Source organism: Schistocerca nitens, chromosome 7, assembly GCF_023898315.1.
Source record: "Schistocerca nitens isolate TAMUIC-IGC-003100 chromosome 7, iqSchNite1.1, whole genome shotgun sequence".
Taxonomy (NCBI): Eukaryota; Metazoa; Arthropoda; class Insecta; order Orthoptera; family Acrididae; genus Schistocerca; species Schistocerca nitens.
This window is the reverse complement of record NC_064620.1, coordinates 24,256,096-24,272,356: the sequence shown is the minus strand read 5'-3', so window position 1 is coordinate 24,272,356 and position 16,261 is coordinate 24,256,096. Positions and strand designations below refer to the sequence as shown.

At 41.2% G+C, this 16,261-nt stretch overlaps 1 protein-coding gene across 1 annotated transcript in view; it reads right to left on the bottom strand.

Moving 5' to 3' along the window:
• Positions 1 to 16,261, bottom strand: part of LOC126195239 (lachesin-like) — a 365,145-nt gene that overhangs the window by 131,613 nt on the left and 217,271 nt on the right. Inside the window, exon 4 of the mRNA XM_049933767.1 lies at positions 15,008 to 15,178. Within this exon, the coding sequence (XP_049789724.1) occupies positions 15,008 to 15,178 (171 nt within the window). The remainder of the gene's footprint in view (positions 1 to 15,007; positions 15,179 to 16,261) is intronic.

The window sequence follows — 16,261 nt, the reverse complement described above, 5'->3', positions numbered from 1 at the left end:
AACATTCAATCACCGAGATGGTGAACATAAATCACAGGTTGACGCAACAGCCCTCAGACAGAATTTAATGTGCAGGGTGTTTGTAATCAAACTTTCACTACTTGAGAGGATCATCACGAAAAACGAGTGACCTTTGGAAAATGAAACTTTGTGGAAATATTTGTAAGGACATGCGGAAAATAAATAAAGACTGAACCATGGAGAGAAACACACTTCATTTGCCACATGAGGAGGTAACATTTGTTAATTGTGTACCATATGTTTGTTCCAGGTTACAAAAGTAGCTCCGTGTGACTACCACATACATCCAGGAACCGCGCTAGAGATACCGTTTCACGACTGTTCAATCACAAAACTCTACCAAAACGAGGATAATGGAATGTAGTCAAATTAAATCGGGTGATTCTGAGGGACAACATTAAATTAGAACTACTGATGGTCTTGGGAGAGCCAGTCATGACAAAACTCTACCATCTGGTGAGCAAGATGTATGAGACAGGCGAACTACCCTCACACTTCAAGAAGAGTATAATAATTCCAATCCCAAAGAAAGCAGGTGTTGACAGATGTGAAAATTACCGAATTATCAGTTTAATAAGTCACAGCTGACAAATACTAACGCGAATTACTTACAGACGAATGGAAAAACTAGTAGAAGACGACCTCGGGGAAGATCAGTTTGGATTCCGTAGAAATGTTGGAACACGTGAGGCAATACTAAACTTACGACTTATTTTAGAAGAAAGATTAAGAAAAGGCAAACCTACGTTTCTAGCATTTGTAAACTTAGAGAAAGCTTTTCACAATGTTAACTGGAATACTCTCTTTCAAATTCTGTAGGTGGCAGGGGTAAAATACAGGGAGCGAAAGGCTATTTACAATTTGTACAGAAACCAGATGGCAGTTATAAGAGTCGAGGGACATGAAAGGGAAGCAGCGGTTGGGAAGGGAGTGAGGCAGGGTTGTAGCCTCTCCCCGATGTTATTCAATCTGTATATTGAGCAAGCAGTAAAGGAAACAAAAGAAAAATTCGGAGTAGGTATTAAAATCCATGGAGAAGAGATAAAAACTTTGAGGTTCGCAGATGACATTGTAATTCTGTCAGAGACAGCAAAGGACTTGGAAGAGCAGTTGAACGGAATGGACAGTGTCTTGAAAGGAGGACATAGATGAACATCAACAAAAGCAAAACGAGGATAATGGAATGTAGTCAAATTAAATCGGGTGATGCTGAGGGAATTAGATTAGGAAATGAGACACTTAAAGTAGTAAAGCAGTTTTGCTATTTAGGGAGTAAAATAACCGATGATGGTCGAAGTAGAGAGGATATAAAATGTAGACTAGCAATGGCAAGGAATCGTTTCTGAAGAAGAGAAATTTGTTTACATCGAGTATAGATTTAAGTGTCAGGAACGCGTTTCTGAAAGTATTTGTATGGAGTGTAGCCATGTATGGAAGTGAAACATGGACAATAACTAGTTTCGACAAGAAGAGAATAGAAGCTTTCGAAATGTGGTGCTGCAGAAGAATGCTGAAGATAAGGTTGGTAGATCACGTAAGTAATGAGGAGGTACTGAATAGGATTGGGGAGAAGAGAAGTTTATGGCACAACTTGACTAGATGAAGGGATCGGTTAGTAGGACATATTTTGAGGCATCAAGGGATCACAAGTTTAGCATTGGAGGGCAGCGTGGAAGGTAAAAATCGTAGAGGGAGACCAGGAGATGAATACACTAAGCAGATTCAGAAGGATGTAGGTTGCAGTAGGTACTGGGAGATGAAGAAGCTTGCACAGGATAGAGTAGCATGGAGAGCTGCATCAAACCAGTCTCAGGACTGAAGACCACAACAACAACAACACATCACACTCCGAACGGTGGAACACAGAATGTTCAGGATTGCGCCCAATAGTCTCTGCCATGAATTGTCCAACAATTTACGGCGCAGTTGGCCGCCGGCCTCTCCCTGGAGCAATTCCGCAATCGCCAGTTAATTCGAATTTCCTAATCCTGTTCTTCATCTCCATTGTGTAAAGAGGACCTGTCCGTATTCCTTTAATGCTTCGATACTTGCGAAGAGCGACATCACAGTTGATGTTGATGACATGAAATAGCTTTACCAGTGAAGTCCTGCTCTTCTTCTCCAGACCGATGTCCAGTGTCTGCAGCTGCAATGCATACAGATGCTTCTGTTCCAACCCTACGTCGCAGTACAAATATCCTCGCCTAACGGCGTATGATGACGCCTACACTACTAACAATGCAAATTCTGCTGCGCAGTCTGAACATTTTCTTGTAACGTTTGGTATCCGTAAGGTAAATAGTTCACCGTCTAGACTGGCTCAAGTGGCGAAAGTTTGATTATATCGATCCTGTACTGTGATGGGAATGCGATCGCTGCGGCAGCAGCACATTGCAGCTTTCTTTGTTTCTCTTGTGTGAATTCATTCAGTCTGCACATGTGGTGCATATTGGCAAATTCTTCATCTCTAAACCGATCAGTAGTGATGCGTGTCATTGTTAACGTACAAGTAGCACAGCTGGGAAAACGAACTCGATAGAGACGTTACCAGGAGTTAATGCAAGTATGACGGCGAGAGTAAAATGGGTATCACTTTTGCCAACTGCAAGTAGCTTGTATGAGTGGAGCAAGACACATAGCTCTTACCTTGGACACTCGGGCTATTTTACATATTCAAAGAGGCGTTTACTCTGTTACGAACCATCGGAGACCGCTAGGCCCTATTACCAGAATACTGAGAAAACGTTAAGAAACTTTTTGCCTGTGGAATTGCCCCTCACCACATGTATTTGCCGTCACAAAATTGCAGTCAGAATTTTACTGCTGATCCATAATCTTAAACTCAGTCTTCTGTCATGGGGAACCAATTGTTGGAAATGAATATATCACATTATCCGGAGTTTTCAGTAGACCTTACGTCTCAAGCATTGTTTCTAAACTGGTTGTGTATCAGTATGAACTATTCTCTGGTGCATGGAAGTTGGAGATACAAATTTAAAATGTAATTATACTCTGAGGTGACAGAGGTCATGGGGTACCGATATGCACATATACAGAGATGGCCGTAGTATCGCGTACAAGACATATAAAATGGCTGTGCATTCGTGAGGCTGTCACTTGTACTCAGGTGTTGTTGACATACCTCAATGGGGGCAGCTGAAAATGTGTATCCCGACCGCGACTCGAACCCGGGATCTCCTACTTACATGGCAGATGTTCTATCCATGTGAGTAACCAAGGCCACAGAGGACAGCGCGTCTGCAGGGACTTATCCCTTGCACGCTTCCAGTGAGACACCACATACCCAACTGTCCACAACCTACATTCGTAATGTTCCTATCAACAACACCTGTTGGCAGCTGAGGGTTTAGATTAATTATCATTTCTTTCTGGAGAAGCTGCATGGTCATTATTGGTATCTGTTCTTTCGGAACAGTTAATATCTTCGTATCATGTGGAAAGATTCCCAATGTGATTATGGCCGCACAAAGGGAGTTAGACTTTGAACTCTGAATGGAGCTAGGAGTACGAGACATTCCATTTCGGAAATCCTTGCTAATTCAGTACTCCGAGAACCGCTGTGTCACGAATGAGCCAAGAATACCATATTTCCGGCGTTACCTCTCACCACTGATAATGCAGTGACCGAAGTCCTCCACTTAACGACAGAGAGGGGAGGCGTTTGCGTACAGTTGTCAGCCCTAAGAGGCCAGGAAGCTTCATGAAATAACCACAGAAATCAATGTGGGACGTACGACGGACGTATCCTTTAGGAGAGTGCGGCGAAATCTGACATTAATTGGCTATGGAAGCGTGAGTGCCTTTGCAAACAGCCTCTTCGGGGCTCGAGACCATATCGGTTGTATCCCAGACGATTGGGAAACTGAGTCCTGGTCAGATGAGTCCTGCTTTCAGTTGGAGGAAGCTGAGTGACAGCTCGAGATATTTGGCCAACCATGAGACACTTATGAGACTTAATCGAGAGGTGAGTTCGTGCAAAATATCCAGCACCTGCAACGTTTTCGCAATTACAACGGCTCTAGAGGCACCGTGGCTCCATATTTATGCAACAGACTTTCAACAATTTGCTGAGTATACGAGGTGCGGCTAGAAAAAAACCGGACTGATGCTGGAAAAAACATTTATTTACAATTATTTACAATTCCATGTTATATCCTTCAATGTACTCTCCTCCTCGGTCTCTACACCGCTCCATACGAATTTTCCACTGTTCATAGCAATGCTGCAGATCATTTTCGGTAAGTCCATACATTACTTCCGTCGCTTTTTCTTTTACTGCTTCAACAGTCTCAAATCTAGTTCCTTTCAAAGCTGACTTGACTTTAGGGAAAAGAAAAAAGTCACAGGGGGCCAAATCAGGTGAGTATGGTGGATGATCTAAGATGGGAATGTTGTGTTTTGCCAAAAACGTCTTCACTGACAACGCACTGTGAGCTGGGGCATTGTCTTGGTGAAGGATCCATGACTTTTTTCTCCACAAATCGAGCCGTTTTCTCCGTACTCGCTCACGTAGGGTAGCCAGGACGCTAATGTAGTAATGCTGATTCGCTGTTTGTCCCTCTGGTACCCAATCAATGTGCACAATCTCTTTGATGTCAAAAAAAAAAACAATCATCATTGCCTTGAATTTCGATTTTGACATTCGTGCTTTTTTTTTTGTCGTGGAGAACCAGGAGTTTTCCAATGCATCGATTGGCGTTTAGTTTCGGGATCGTAAGTAAAAAACCACCATTCATCGCAAGTAATAACGTTTTGTAAGAAGGTGGGATCACTTTCAATGTTTTCCAGGACGTCAGAACAAATCATTCTTCGGCGTTCCTTCTGTTCAATTGTGAGACACTTTGGAACCATTTTTGAACACACTTTGTTCATGTTGAAACTTTCATGAAGAATCTGCCTAACACTTTCCTTGTCAACTCCTGTTAACTCAGACACTGCTCTGATTGTTAAACGGCGATCTTGTCGAACAACTTTACCGATTTTTTCAATGTTTGCATCAGTTTTTGCTGACAATGTCTTCCAGTGCGAGTGTCATCACTGGTGTCTTCGCGGCCATCTTTAAATCGTTTAAACCACTCAAACACTTGTGTTCGCGATAAACAATCATCGCCGTACACTTGTTGTAACATTACAAACGTTTCACTTGCAGATTTTCCTAGTTTGAAACAAAATTTTATGTTAACACGCTGTTCTTTCTGTACACTCAACATTTTCCGACGCACAGACAAAACGTCAACTACTTAAAACAGACGCCACGGGCAGACTGAGTGCAGGAGGCAGATGAAACTCGAGCAGTAGGCGGAGCGAGAGTCACGTGACAGGCCACGCGACTTTCAGCCTTATTGCATTCGTTTTATTGTTTCACCAGTACTAATCCGGTTTTTTTCTAGCCACACCTCGTATACAACGTCGAGTTGTTGCACTACGTCGGAAAGAGCAGGTCAGAAACGATATTAGGTGGCATTTCATGACTTTTTTCCCCTCAGTATACGTTCTTTTGCGACTATTCCACATTGGAGATCAACGTTGTTTATAGACGTTACAGAAACTCTCACTGGTGCGTTTACGAATGGCTGAGCAGAAAGTAGCACTCCGAATCTGAATCAGTGTATTGAGGAACTACTGTAGCAAGTGTAGTGTCAAACTCGAAGAAATTTGTTCGCCGTGACCAGTAACAAAAGGAAAGAAAGAGGACTGAAGTTTAACGACCTTTCGACATCGAAGTCATTAGAGACGGAATACAAACTTGACTGAGGAGGTGGGAAGAAACATGCCGTGCCCTTTCAACGTAACCATCCGGGGTTTGGTCGGATCGAATTACGGAAATGAGGGAAAACCTAAATTTAAATATCCGGACACGGATTTGAATAGTCGTTCTCCCGAAAATAGTAACATGCGAGAAAAGTTACCATTTATTTATTTATTTATTTATTTATTTATTTAACCTGATCAGATTAGGGCCATCAGGCCCTCTCTTACATCGGACCAGTGTTCCACACATGCAGCATTTCACACATCAGCGTTACATCATGAACATAGTTTAAATGAGAAAATTAGCTTACTCTAGTGACAATATGAATAAAGAGTAGTGACTAAGACCTAATAAAGTAAATGCGGAAGTATTTTTACAACAGTTGCTATAAATATAGATTATGATAAAAGCAATAATAATAACAGTAAAACAAAAAATCAAATAATAATGATAAACATGACTAAGACCTAATAAAGTAAATGCTGGCTATATTTTTACATCAGGTGCTATACATACAGATTATGGTGAAAGCAATAATAATAACAGTAAAAAAAATCAAATAATAATGACAAACATGAGAAAGATTGGCAATAGTAATGAAGGTTTGTGCAGATGTACATTAATATCTTGGTGTGTAAAGTAGATGTTTACTAGTGTAGCGAGTTTTGGGTAAGGGAGGTTTAAGGAGGGGGAAAGAGGGAACTAATGTGGTGAAGTGCACTCATGTACAGAGGAAGGCATTACTGTTGCTTAAGTAGATACGTCATTAACTGGTTTTTGAAGCCGGTCATGTTTTTAAGTTCTCTAACATAACGAGGGAGGTTATTCCAGAGTCGGGTTCCCGCTACTGTAAGGGACTTGGAGAAGGTGACCGAGCGATGCAGTGGAACGGAGAGGATTTTATTATGATGGGAACGTGTGTTTCTGTCATGTTGTTCCGACATGAATGTTAGGGACGAGGAGAGATATGAGGGACAGTGTACATTTATAAGGCAGTAGATGAGACAGAGTGTATGGAAATCTCTGCGTTTGTCTGCACGCAGCCAGGACAATTTTGCATATGCTGCTGAAATGTGATCAAAAAGCCGAACGTCACAGATATATCGGACGCAGGCATTCGTGACCAGTTCTAGATGTCGGGAATTTTCCTGAGAGAGGCCTTGTAGGATAATATCACTGTAGTCAATGATTGGGAGTATAAGCGTTTGTACTAATTTCTTTTTCAGATCGAAAGGGAAGAGTTTTTTATATTTTTGTAGGACATGAAGGGATGCTGATGCTTTTTTGCACACTGCAGTTACGTGCTCTGTCCAATTTAGATTTTCATCTATTATTACTCCCAAACTCTTTGCTGAGGGCGAGAATTTAATATTTGTTCCATTTAGGATAAGAGGTGGTACGGATTCCCGATGTTTTGGGCTAATGAGCTTAGAGTGACCAACAAGTACCGCTTGGGTTTTAGATGGGTTTAGTTTTAGACCTATGTCCTGTGCCCATTTTGACAGTGCATCGAGGTCAGTATTGAAATTTTCAATAGCTTTCTTGAGATTGCTTGGTTTCGCACTTAGATACAACTGAAGGTCATCAGCATACATATGGTATTTGCAATAGGTCAGGACCGATGACACATCATTGACATAAAGACAGAAGAGTGTAGGACCTAATACTGAGCCTTGGGGAACGCCTGACACTACCTGCCGCCATTGTCATTTTATATTCCCAGACAGGACGCGTTGCTGACGAGACGTCATGTATGAGCGAAACCATTGCACTGCGCTTGGTGAGAAATTTAGACCGCTAAATTTGGCTAGTAAGATGTCGAAGTCGACAGTATCAAATGCTTTGCTGAAAGTCAAGACATCCCGCAATGGTTCTCGACAAAGAACTGTTCGAATTTTGGGATGAGGGAGCGCATCGGGATGATTGGTCAGTATTCTAGCGTAGGATTTGTGTGGAGCAGGGTTCAGACTGGGGGTCTTCCTTGACTATTAACAAAATAGCAATCTGACAAACTGAATTCATATAAGTGGCCAAGTTATAGTTCCTGAAAAGTGGGCGTTAGAATAAGACAATATATGAAATAAAATTTCTTCAACGTAGCAATGAAACTATATGAATCAAAACCGAAACAGCAACCACAAAATTGGAGATAACAACGAAAATACTAACAGTTCACAATAGTCCACCTCTTGGCCAAAAACATAGACATCACAAAATTTAAAAAGCTTGCAAACAGAACCCCTCTAAACAAGCACAGCCATGATATTAATTCGTCTTTCTCATTCATTTACACTTAAATATTGAAGACAAAGTGGTCCAATCCGGCATGTGAAAACCTAACCTGAAATTTTTCATACAGGAAGAATGCACCGAAAGAAATGCGCTGACAAAGTTCTAGCTGCCAAATCGCACAGGAAGTAAAACACGTTAAAGTTACTCATTTTTGCCGCATAAGGAAGCGCTTTTAACAACTGTTTGTGCAGCCATTCCTGCCTACCGTGACACCAATCAGCGAGAGAATGTAGCGCTGCATATTTCAAATCCACCGCACACGTTTCAATTTTAAGCAGTTACAACATTTCAAAACAATCATTACCTTCTTGAATAACTGCTGAAGATTTAATTCTTACACAGGTGACTAGGAGAGGAAACAAAATCAAGGCAGTGTAAGACGTTAGATTACAGACAACTTGCATCAATGTGGATGTAAATAAGTTCACATGAAATATTTAACAATTTCTATAGCACATTCCTTTTGATAACTTTTCAATAACGTATATAAAATGTGAAGTGTCTACTGAATGACGAAAGAAAAACGTTATCTTTACACCGGGCACATCTGATAAAAGGAGAAAGTAATCCATTTAGGCACGTCACAGTAATTACTAGTCTTATTTAGACAGGACTGTGATGGAGTGATAAATGGTTGTGGGCACTGTTCTGCGTTTTGTACTGCGTACTTGATCAAATTCGTAAAATTTGGTGATACAGACTGATACTGCACAGATGACTAAAGTGTATCAACGCTTTTCCGCTGGTAAACCTGGAACGACAAAGAGCTATCAGAAATTACATTGTCTCACAGCATTCTGAAAAATGCTTTACAGTGTACAAAATTTCTATCGCGAAAGGCTGAATCTTTTTTTCGTCCTTCTAAAGGCCGATAAGATGTTATGTCCAAGTCAAGAACCCGTCAAATGCCCTGATTGATTTGATGTAGCCTGTCCAGTAATAAGACATTTCGAATGTAATATTGAAAATTAGTGTCTTCCACTTTTCCAGATTTTACTACGTCCCTTACGAGATTTTTACATCCAAACAGTCCTAATTTGCCTTGAGTTTCCAGAAGACATGTACGAAGATGCGGAAACAGCCATCCACTGATACTTATCACCGGCATTGTTGCATATGAGTGTGACACAGTACTTATCGATTGCACAAGCGACTTTGCCTTTCTTCGCGAGAAATGATGAACTACGGATTGCACGCCGTTCTTGCACGAAGCCTGGCTGGTTTGACTTTATACACTGCATGTTAAGGGATAACTAGAAACTTCGTCTTTGTGGCAGCTACGAATTTTTCTATTGTAGTACCTATTAATCTCTTCTACCCTACAAGTCTAATTGAAGTAAACCTTGTAGTTTTCCGGCTGACCTTTCGTATCATTCTCTGAATCTTTTTAACTATGTCAAAGGAACATGGTAACAAGCAGTTTTAATCGCACCAGCAATTCAGTGGGCTCAGCGACGTATATCTCCGTCGTTAACTGCACTGACTCTCACGAGCAGTTGTAAATCATTCGAATAGTATTTCTTTCACAATTTTACGAGTTTCATTTTGACGAGTATTTCGTACATTGTGTAAATCCTTATTCATTTATACAACTGACGTTCAGATTTTACGAAACGAAAGCCTATTTGCACATTGCCTAACTGTAAACATTTTCTCCCTCCTTCGTTTAACCAAAAGATTTACAGCCTTTCTCTGACACTGAAAGCTTGCACCATGATTTATTCTTTGGGCTAGCAAGGTACTGTGGTTTTGTTCTGGTCTTCAATTTGTACAAAAATCATCGTTCGGACCGCAGTTCACGGAATCGTGTTATTCACGTCAAAGCAATATCTTCAATGTCGACACATTTCGAATAGATGTCCGAGATATTAACTACCAAATAACGCATACATAGATATTCAGGAGATGCAGACAATATAGATTGAATACCACGTTCTTCATATTAATTAGATTCCACAGTACTGTGAAACTTTGTAAGGTGGACAAGAACGAAAGCTGGCATACATGAAGAAAACACAAAGAAAAGGTATTCGGCTTTATCTCATTTGTTAACACTTAGCGATACCGCAAAGACAACTCTTACTGATTATGTGTATTAAACTAGATTCAAATGAATAGTAACTGCAAAAAATTGTGCCCGATAAACCGGAACGGAAATGCGCTTTACAAATTACGATTGCGTTGTGACGTGTTATCTGTTTACAGATATGCCGTGAATCAAGGCTATATACACAGCGCGCTGCGCAGGTGCTGTGTCTCGCAGCTACGATAGAGGTAAACATTCTTCCAACTACCTGTCGAGCAACGATCATGGCAATATTCAGTTTTATTTTTCAAATATTGGCAGTAGTTCTTCGCACCTAAAATTTGAAATTGTGTTTCTTTCGAGTGAATAAATGTCAAGACACTTATCGACATTTCAGATTGGACAGTTCCCTTGTAAGTCGAAAACCCCTCGCTTCACCAACTACTCACTATTACCAATGCAACACCAACGAACTAAAATATTAGCTACGAAAAATTAGGAATTACAGATCTTTGTAGAACGGCGTACGCAGTTCTGGTTACGATCAAATCGTAATAGTAACATGTAAGATTGACGCAGCTCTCGTTTAAAGAAAGCAATCGCACGCACAACACGCAGGCAGGCGCAGTAGCCTCAACACACCGCACTGTGCACATGGTCCCTCAGTATGGAATATGACTGATAAATCATTACACTCAGTGCACACTGCTTGTGCCCATCACTGCACACCAAAATTGCTTCAATCAAATAATCGATCAATACTCTGTTGTCGGTCACTAAAGGACTATGTTAGTGCTCCTCTTGTAATACTTAAACCCGTCTCTGCAAATCCTTCGGAGTCACTGTCCTCTCGCCAGAGAAATATACCATCTACCATCCTACCATGTTCCTGTCAACGCTCCTTAGCAACGCTTCACATTGACTGTTAATGGAGCTCCAGTTGACTGTCCACCAATTGTGCCCATTCTCTCACACCTCTGACTGCCACCACTTCGACGCCTCTGTCCTGCTACGCCCATCAGACAAGTTGGGCTCAAGCACCCCCGCAGGCCTGGCACCAGCCCACAAATCTCCAGCCCCTCACAGCACGGCTACCGACGGAGGCTATTCTTTCTGACGCCGCATCTCCTGCCACGCTGCCACCGTTTCATCAACTTCGGCCGCCGCTACGACCGCGGTCAAGCCCTACATTGATCACCGGTGACGCTAGTGGCTTCCCGACCGCTCTAGTGTGGTCATAGCAATCGATTCCTGGATATCTTTTCCTGGCAGGTCAGCTTAGAGGGGCACCGTGTTCTCTAACCAAACACTCACGCGAGATGTCCCCCAAATGCAGAGTGTTATGCATACGGACTCAGGACAGCAATATTTGGTAACAAACTCATCCAGAATTTTGCCATTTGGAATATAAATAACTTGAAACGATCGAAGGCAATACACATTGACATAGGTCGGTGTCTGGTCTGCCATGACGTCTTTTGTGAATTCAAGGCACATATCATCAGAGAATAACACAATGAATAGAAGCGAATGTACATCAGTTGCACTGAGTGATCAGGAACGGCGATACATTACAGAATGGTAGAGTACACGTTTCCCGAGAACACCAACATGTTGCTCATGAAAGTGGGCGGTAATGGTCAGCTAGCACAACGCCTGCATCATAAACGTTTTCCGTTTCGTGCCCGTCCACCACATGCACATGCATTTTTGTAAGGCTGGAACTATGGTTTCGGAAACCGGCACCTAGAGAGCCAATAGATCCTATTATGGTCGTGAGCGTAGGCGCCACTCTGTCGGCTGGGAAAAGAAGTTTTCCAAATGGTCGAACAGAACTGTGGACGAATACCCGCAACATCACAGTTTCCGTGGATGTATCCCAGAGCAGTGTCTGGCGAGTTCTCCATGAACAGAAACTTCATCCAAACCGCCTCCAGAGGATGAGGGCACTGGGTCGGTCCAGCTGATTTTGCACCACTTATCGACTACCACCCACAGTTCGGTGGATCATTGTCCACAAATGAAGCGCATTTTACAAAGGAACGTCTGCCCAACCGATGTAACTACCACTACCACGTTTAGAATGGGGAAAACCCTCATGCCACACATCCCCGTGTATTTCAACATCGTTTCGATATTAACGTGTGGGCCGTTTTATCCATGGTCGGAATGTCTCGCGTATTCTGACGTCCCACCTAAAGGGTCATAGCTACTTGGTGTTCCTGTAAGGCCGCTGCAGAATGAAAATCTCTTTCTAGAATTAAAAAAATTGATTAACGTTTGGGCATTTTTTCACTACTGTGTGTAATATGTCTCACACTATTCTGAGGAAGCTTATTGGTACATAAAATAAATATTTTTCTTATCTGATACATTCATATCACAGCACGATGACGACATGTCCATTTTATTTGACATTGGTTACACTTACTGTGAAACTTAATTTTTAAATATTTTGCAGCATAAACTTTGAAGGCTTTTCAATGAAAGAGGGGTCACTGGCTACTTTACGTTTGGTTTATTGTCGATGGCTCAAAAATGGTTCAAATGGCTCTGGGCACTATGGGACTTAACATTTGAGGTCATCAGTCCCCTAGAACTTATAACTACTTAAACCTAACTAACCTAAGGTCTTCACACACATCCATGCCCGCGGCAGGATTCGGACCTGCGACCGTAGCAGTCGCGCGGTTCCGGACTTTTCGATGGCATATTGTTTTTCACTAAATGTAGTTAACATATTAAAATTGCTTATGGAGTTGGAAGGAAAGTCACATATCACTTTGGTATGGACAAAACAGAAGTTAAAGCATTTTATACGCGGTCGCTGGCAACATGAAAGTAGTTTGCAGCTCAGTCGAGAACACTTCGTAGAAGTAGACGTACGTTTCTCTAATTAGTATCGCTAACTGCCTGAAGATAATGATGAAGACGAAGACATTAGATACCAATAGTTACATAACGGTAAAGCTGATATATCTAATACTTGATAAAAAGCTTGACAAAAGTTTCTTTGTAACACTTATCTATAGTCATTTATTAAACCAATATAATTCATATTATATAATATGTTAAAAAGACAGTAATCAAAAATATTTCCATAAATTAAATTTTAATGTAGTTTTCAATTAAAGTAATACCCATGTGTTACTTTCAGGTTGAAAACTTGAATGAATATTCGATCACTGCTACAAACGCGGAAACTTGCGCAGATTTTTACATAACAGCTGTTTCTGATTCTTGAACTTTTGCCGACGTACTGAATCGAAAATACAGCTGTTTCGTTTGGAAACAAAATAAGATTGCTGCTAGGAAAAATCCGATATCTACAAAACAAAGTAGCTTCAGAGTCATCTGAAGCTAACAGCTGTTTCAGTTCACAGCTTGCTTCTGTGAACAATAATGAATTTAAAAGCTTATGTGATAAGTTTATATTAACAATTTATTACGATTTGTTCCATTAGCTTTTCCTTTCGTAAAAGTTTTCATGTAGTCGATAGATCACCTCCGTTTGGTAAGAACATCCATTCCAAGCCGTAGTAATAAGCACCTGTCGCTGCACGTTTACGCATTTTCGAGGTTTCAGTATGGCGTTGAGCACAACGCTTGGCTTCATACGATGGAAAGAAGCCGCTCTCTGCGTTCCCTTTTATATACTCTCTATTCTGTGGCACACAGTCATGGCTGGATGGGCGGGGCAGAAAGGACGGAGCGCTACCAGATTGAAATTCACCACACATTGTGCACCTCTCAGCACGTTGTTGAAATTTACTCCGAAGAATACAGCGTGAAGAGTATACAGTACAGCAGTGACAAAACAACTGTCACAGACAAAATGTGCAAGAAATGGGGTAAAATAAGTTTGAATTTAGAGTACAGGCCTCTGAATGGATTACTATGCCTACAACAGTGACTCTGTTGCTATAAGATGGCAGGTGCTTAATTGAATAAGATTCGGAAATGTGATCGTCACTTTGAAAAAATGCTATTGGCATATTTTGTCGACATAAAGGGTAAGCGATTTAATACAATAGGAACTAAAATATAAATTTCCAAAAAATAATTGCTTATCTCAAAGTTCAGCGCTTACAGTGCTGTACCATCTGTATAATGTTGATAATGAAACTTTGGAACACCCTGTGGGATGAACAACCAAAATCAATCTAACAAACAGCACATGACATTTCATGCAAGTAAAATAGTTTTACAGTCATGGTATCAGTACACTGGAAGAAATTTTTGTTCACGACCTGTGATTCTTGGTCTGTAACGTGGTGAAAGTACTGCAAATCAACAGAATTTTCAACCGTCACAGACAAAATGTGCAAGATATGGGGTAAAATAAGTTTGAATTTAGAGTACAGGCCTCTGAATGGATTACTATGCCTACAACAGTGACTCTGTTGCTATAAGATGGCAGGTGCTTAATTGAATAAGATTCGGAAATGTGATCGTCACTTTGAAAAAATGTATTGGCATATTTTGTCGACATAAAGGGTAAGCGATTTAATACAATAGAAAATAAAATATAAATTTCCAAAAAATAATTGCTTATCTCAAAGTTCAGCACTTACAGTGCTGTACCATCTGTATAATGTTGATAATGAAACTTCGGAACACCCTGTGGGATGAACAACCAAAATCAATCTAACAAACAGTACATTACATTTCAGGCAGGTAAAATAGTTTTACAGTCATGGTATCAGTACACTGGAAGAAATTTTTGTTCACGACCTGTGATTCTTGGTCTGTAACGTGGTGAAAGTACTGCAAATCAACAGAATTTTCGAGAGAAGAGCGCCTTTTGTTTGCTCTGTACTTTGTACACAGAGTAGATCGTTGTAATTCTGGCTCGACGTTAAGTAAGGAGGCCGAAAAGCCCGCATCGTACCAACCTTGCGTGAGGTTGCGGGCTCCCAGCCGTAGCATTATGTGCTCGCCGTCCTCCCGGCGCCACGATATCCGAGGGGTTGGCCGCCCTGAAGCCCGGCAGCGCAAGGTGGCGTTTTCACCTTCGGTGACCGCCATGTCGCCGCTCGTCTCTTCAATCAAGATGTCCGGTGGGACTGTGGACAGGAGGAACATACAGGAATTAGGTCAACTGCAGCTCTACCCGTAGATCGTTGTGAATTCAGCCAAACAGTTTGACCTACCGTTCTCTCCGCACAGCGAATACTCTGCTGTAAACGCAATAAAGGCATTTTCATGAAGAGTTATAATTAAAATGTGCTTAGGCAGAATTATCTACTGTATCGATTGTCCTGAAATTACTAAGAAATAAACGAAGGAAGGAAATGTTGAATTTAACATTCCGTCCATGCTGAGATCATTCACGTAGTGAGTTTAGAGGGCAAGTTGTGCTTCTCGACTCCTCGAATTGAATACAGCATTGTACAACATTGTGTGCGCTCTAGTTTTTAAATTAGTACCATGTAAACATGCATGAAGCTGTGATCTTTGTTGGTAAGACACATGTTGTATAAATATACATTTGCTTCAAAATTGATCAAATGGCTCTGAGCACTATGGAACTTAACATCTAAGGTTAATCAGTCCCCTATAAGTTAGAACTACGTAAGCCTAACTAACCTACGGACATCACACACATCCATGCCCGGGGCAGGATTCGAACCTGCCACCGTAGCGGTCGCGCGGTTCCAGACTGAAACCGTAGAACCGCTTAGCCACAGCGGCCGACATATTTGCTTCTATTGTCTTGTTCTGAAACGTTTAAATGATCTCACAGTATCATGTTTTATTAATATTCACGGTAGTATGTATGTTACAGTGTTTTGTAAGATGCGAACGTATCCAGTGTGAGGAAGTGCTAATTTAAGTAGCTTGGTTTGTAAGAAAAATAATGTATTTTCAGTTATGGCCGTTTATGTGGTATAAAGTGATGAGCGTAACCGTTTTTAATATAATTTTGAAAGACGTAATCAGCGTAACTAAGGTCGTCTGGTTTCCGAGGTATTAAATAGGCGGCGCTACAGTTCTTCGTTATCTTCTTCGTGTTCAGTCTTTTGAAGGTAGACAGCCCGTTCGCGTTGAGAGTGGGTGTGATAATTACTCCCAAAAAGAGATGAAAACATAAGAGTTTGTCACATAAACTGCAACAAAGAATCAAACAGTTTCACAGTCGCACACTT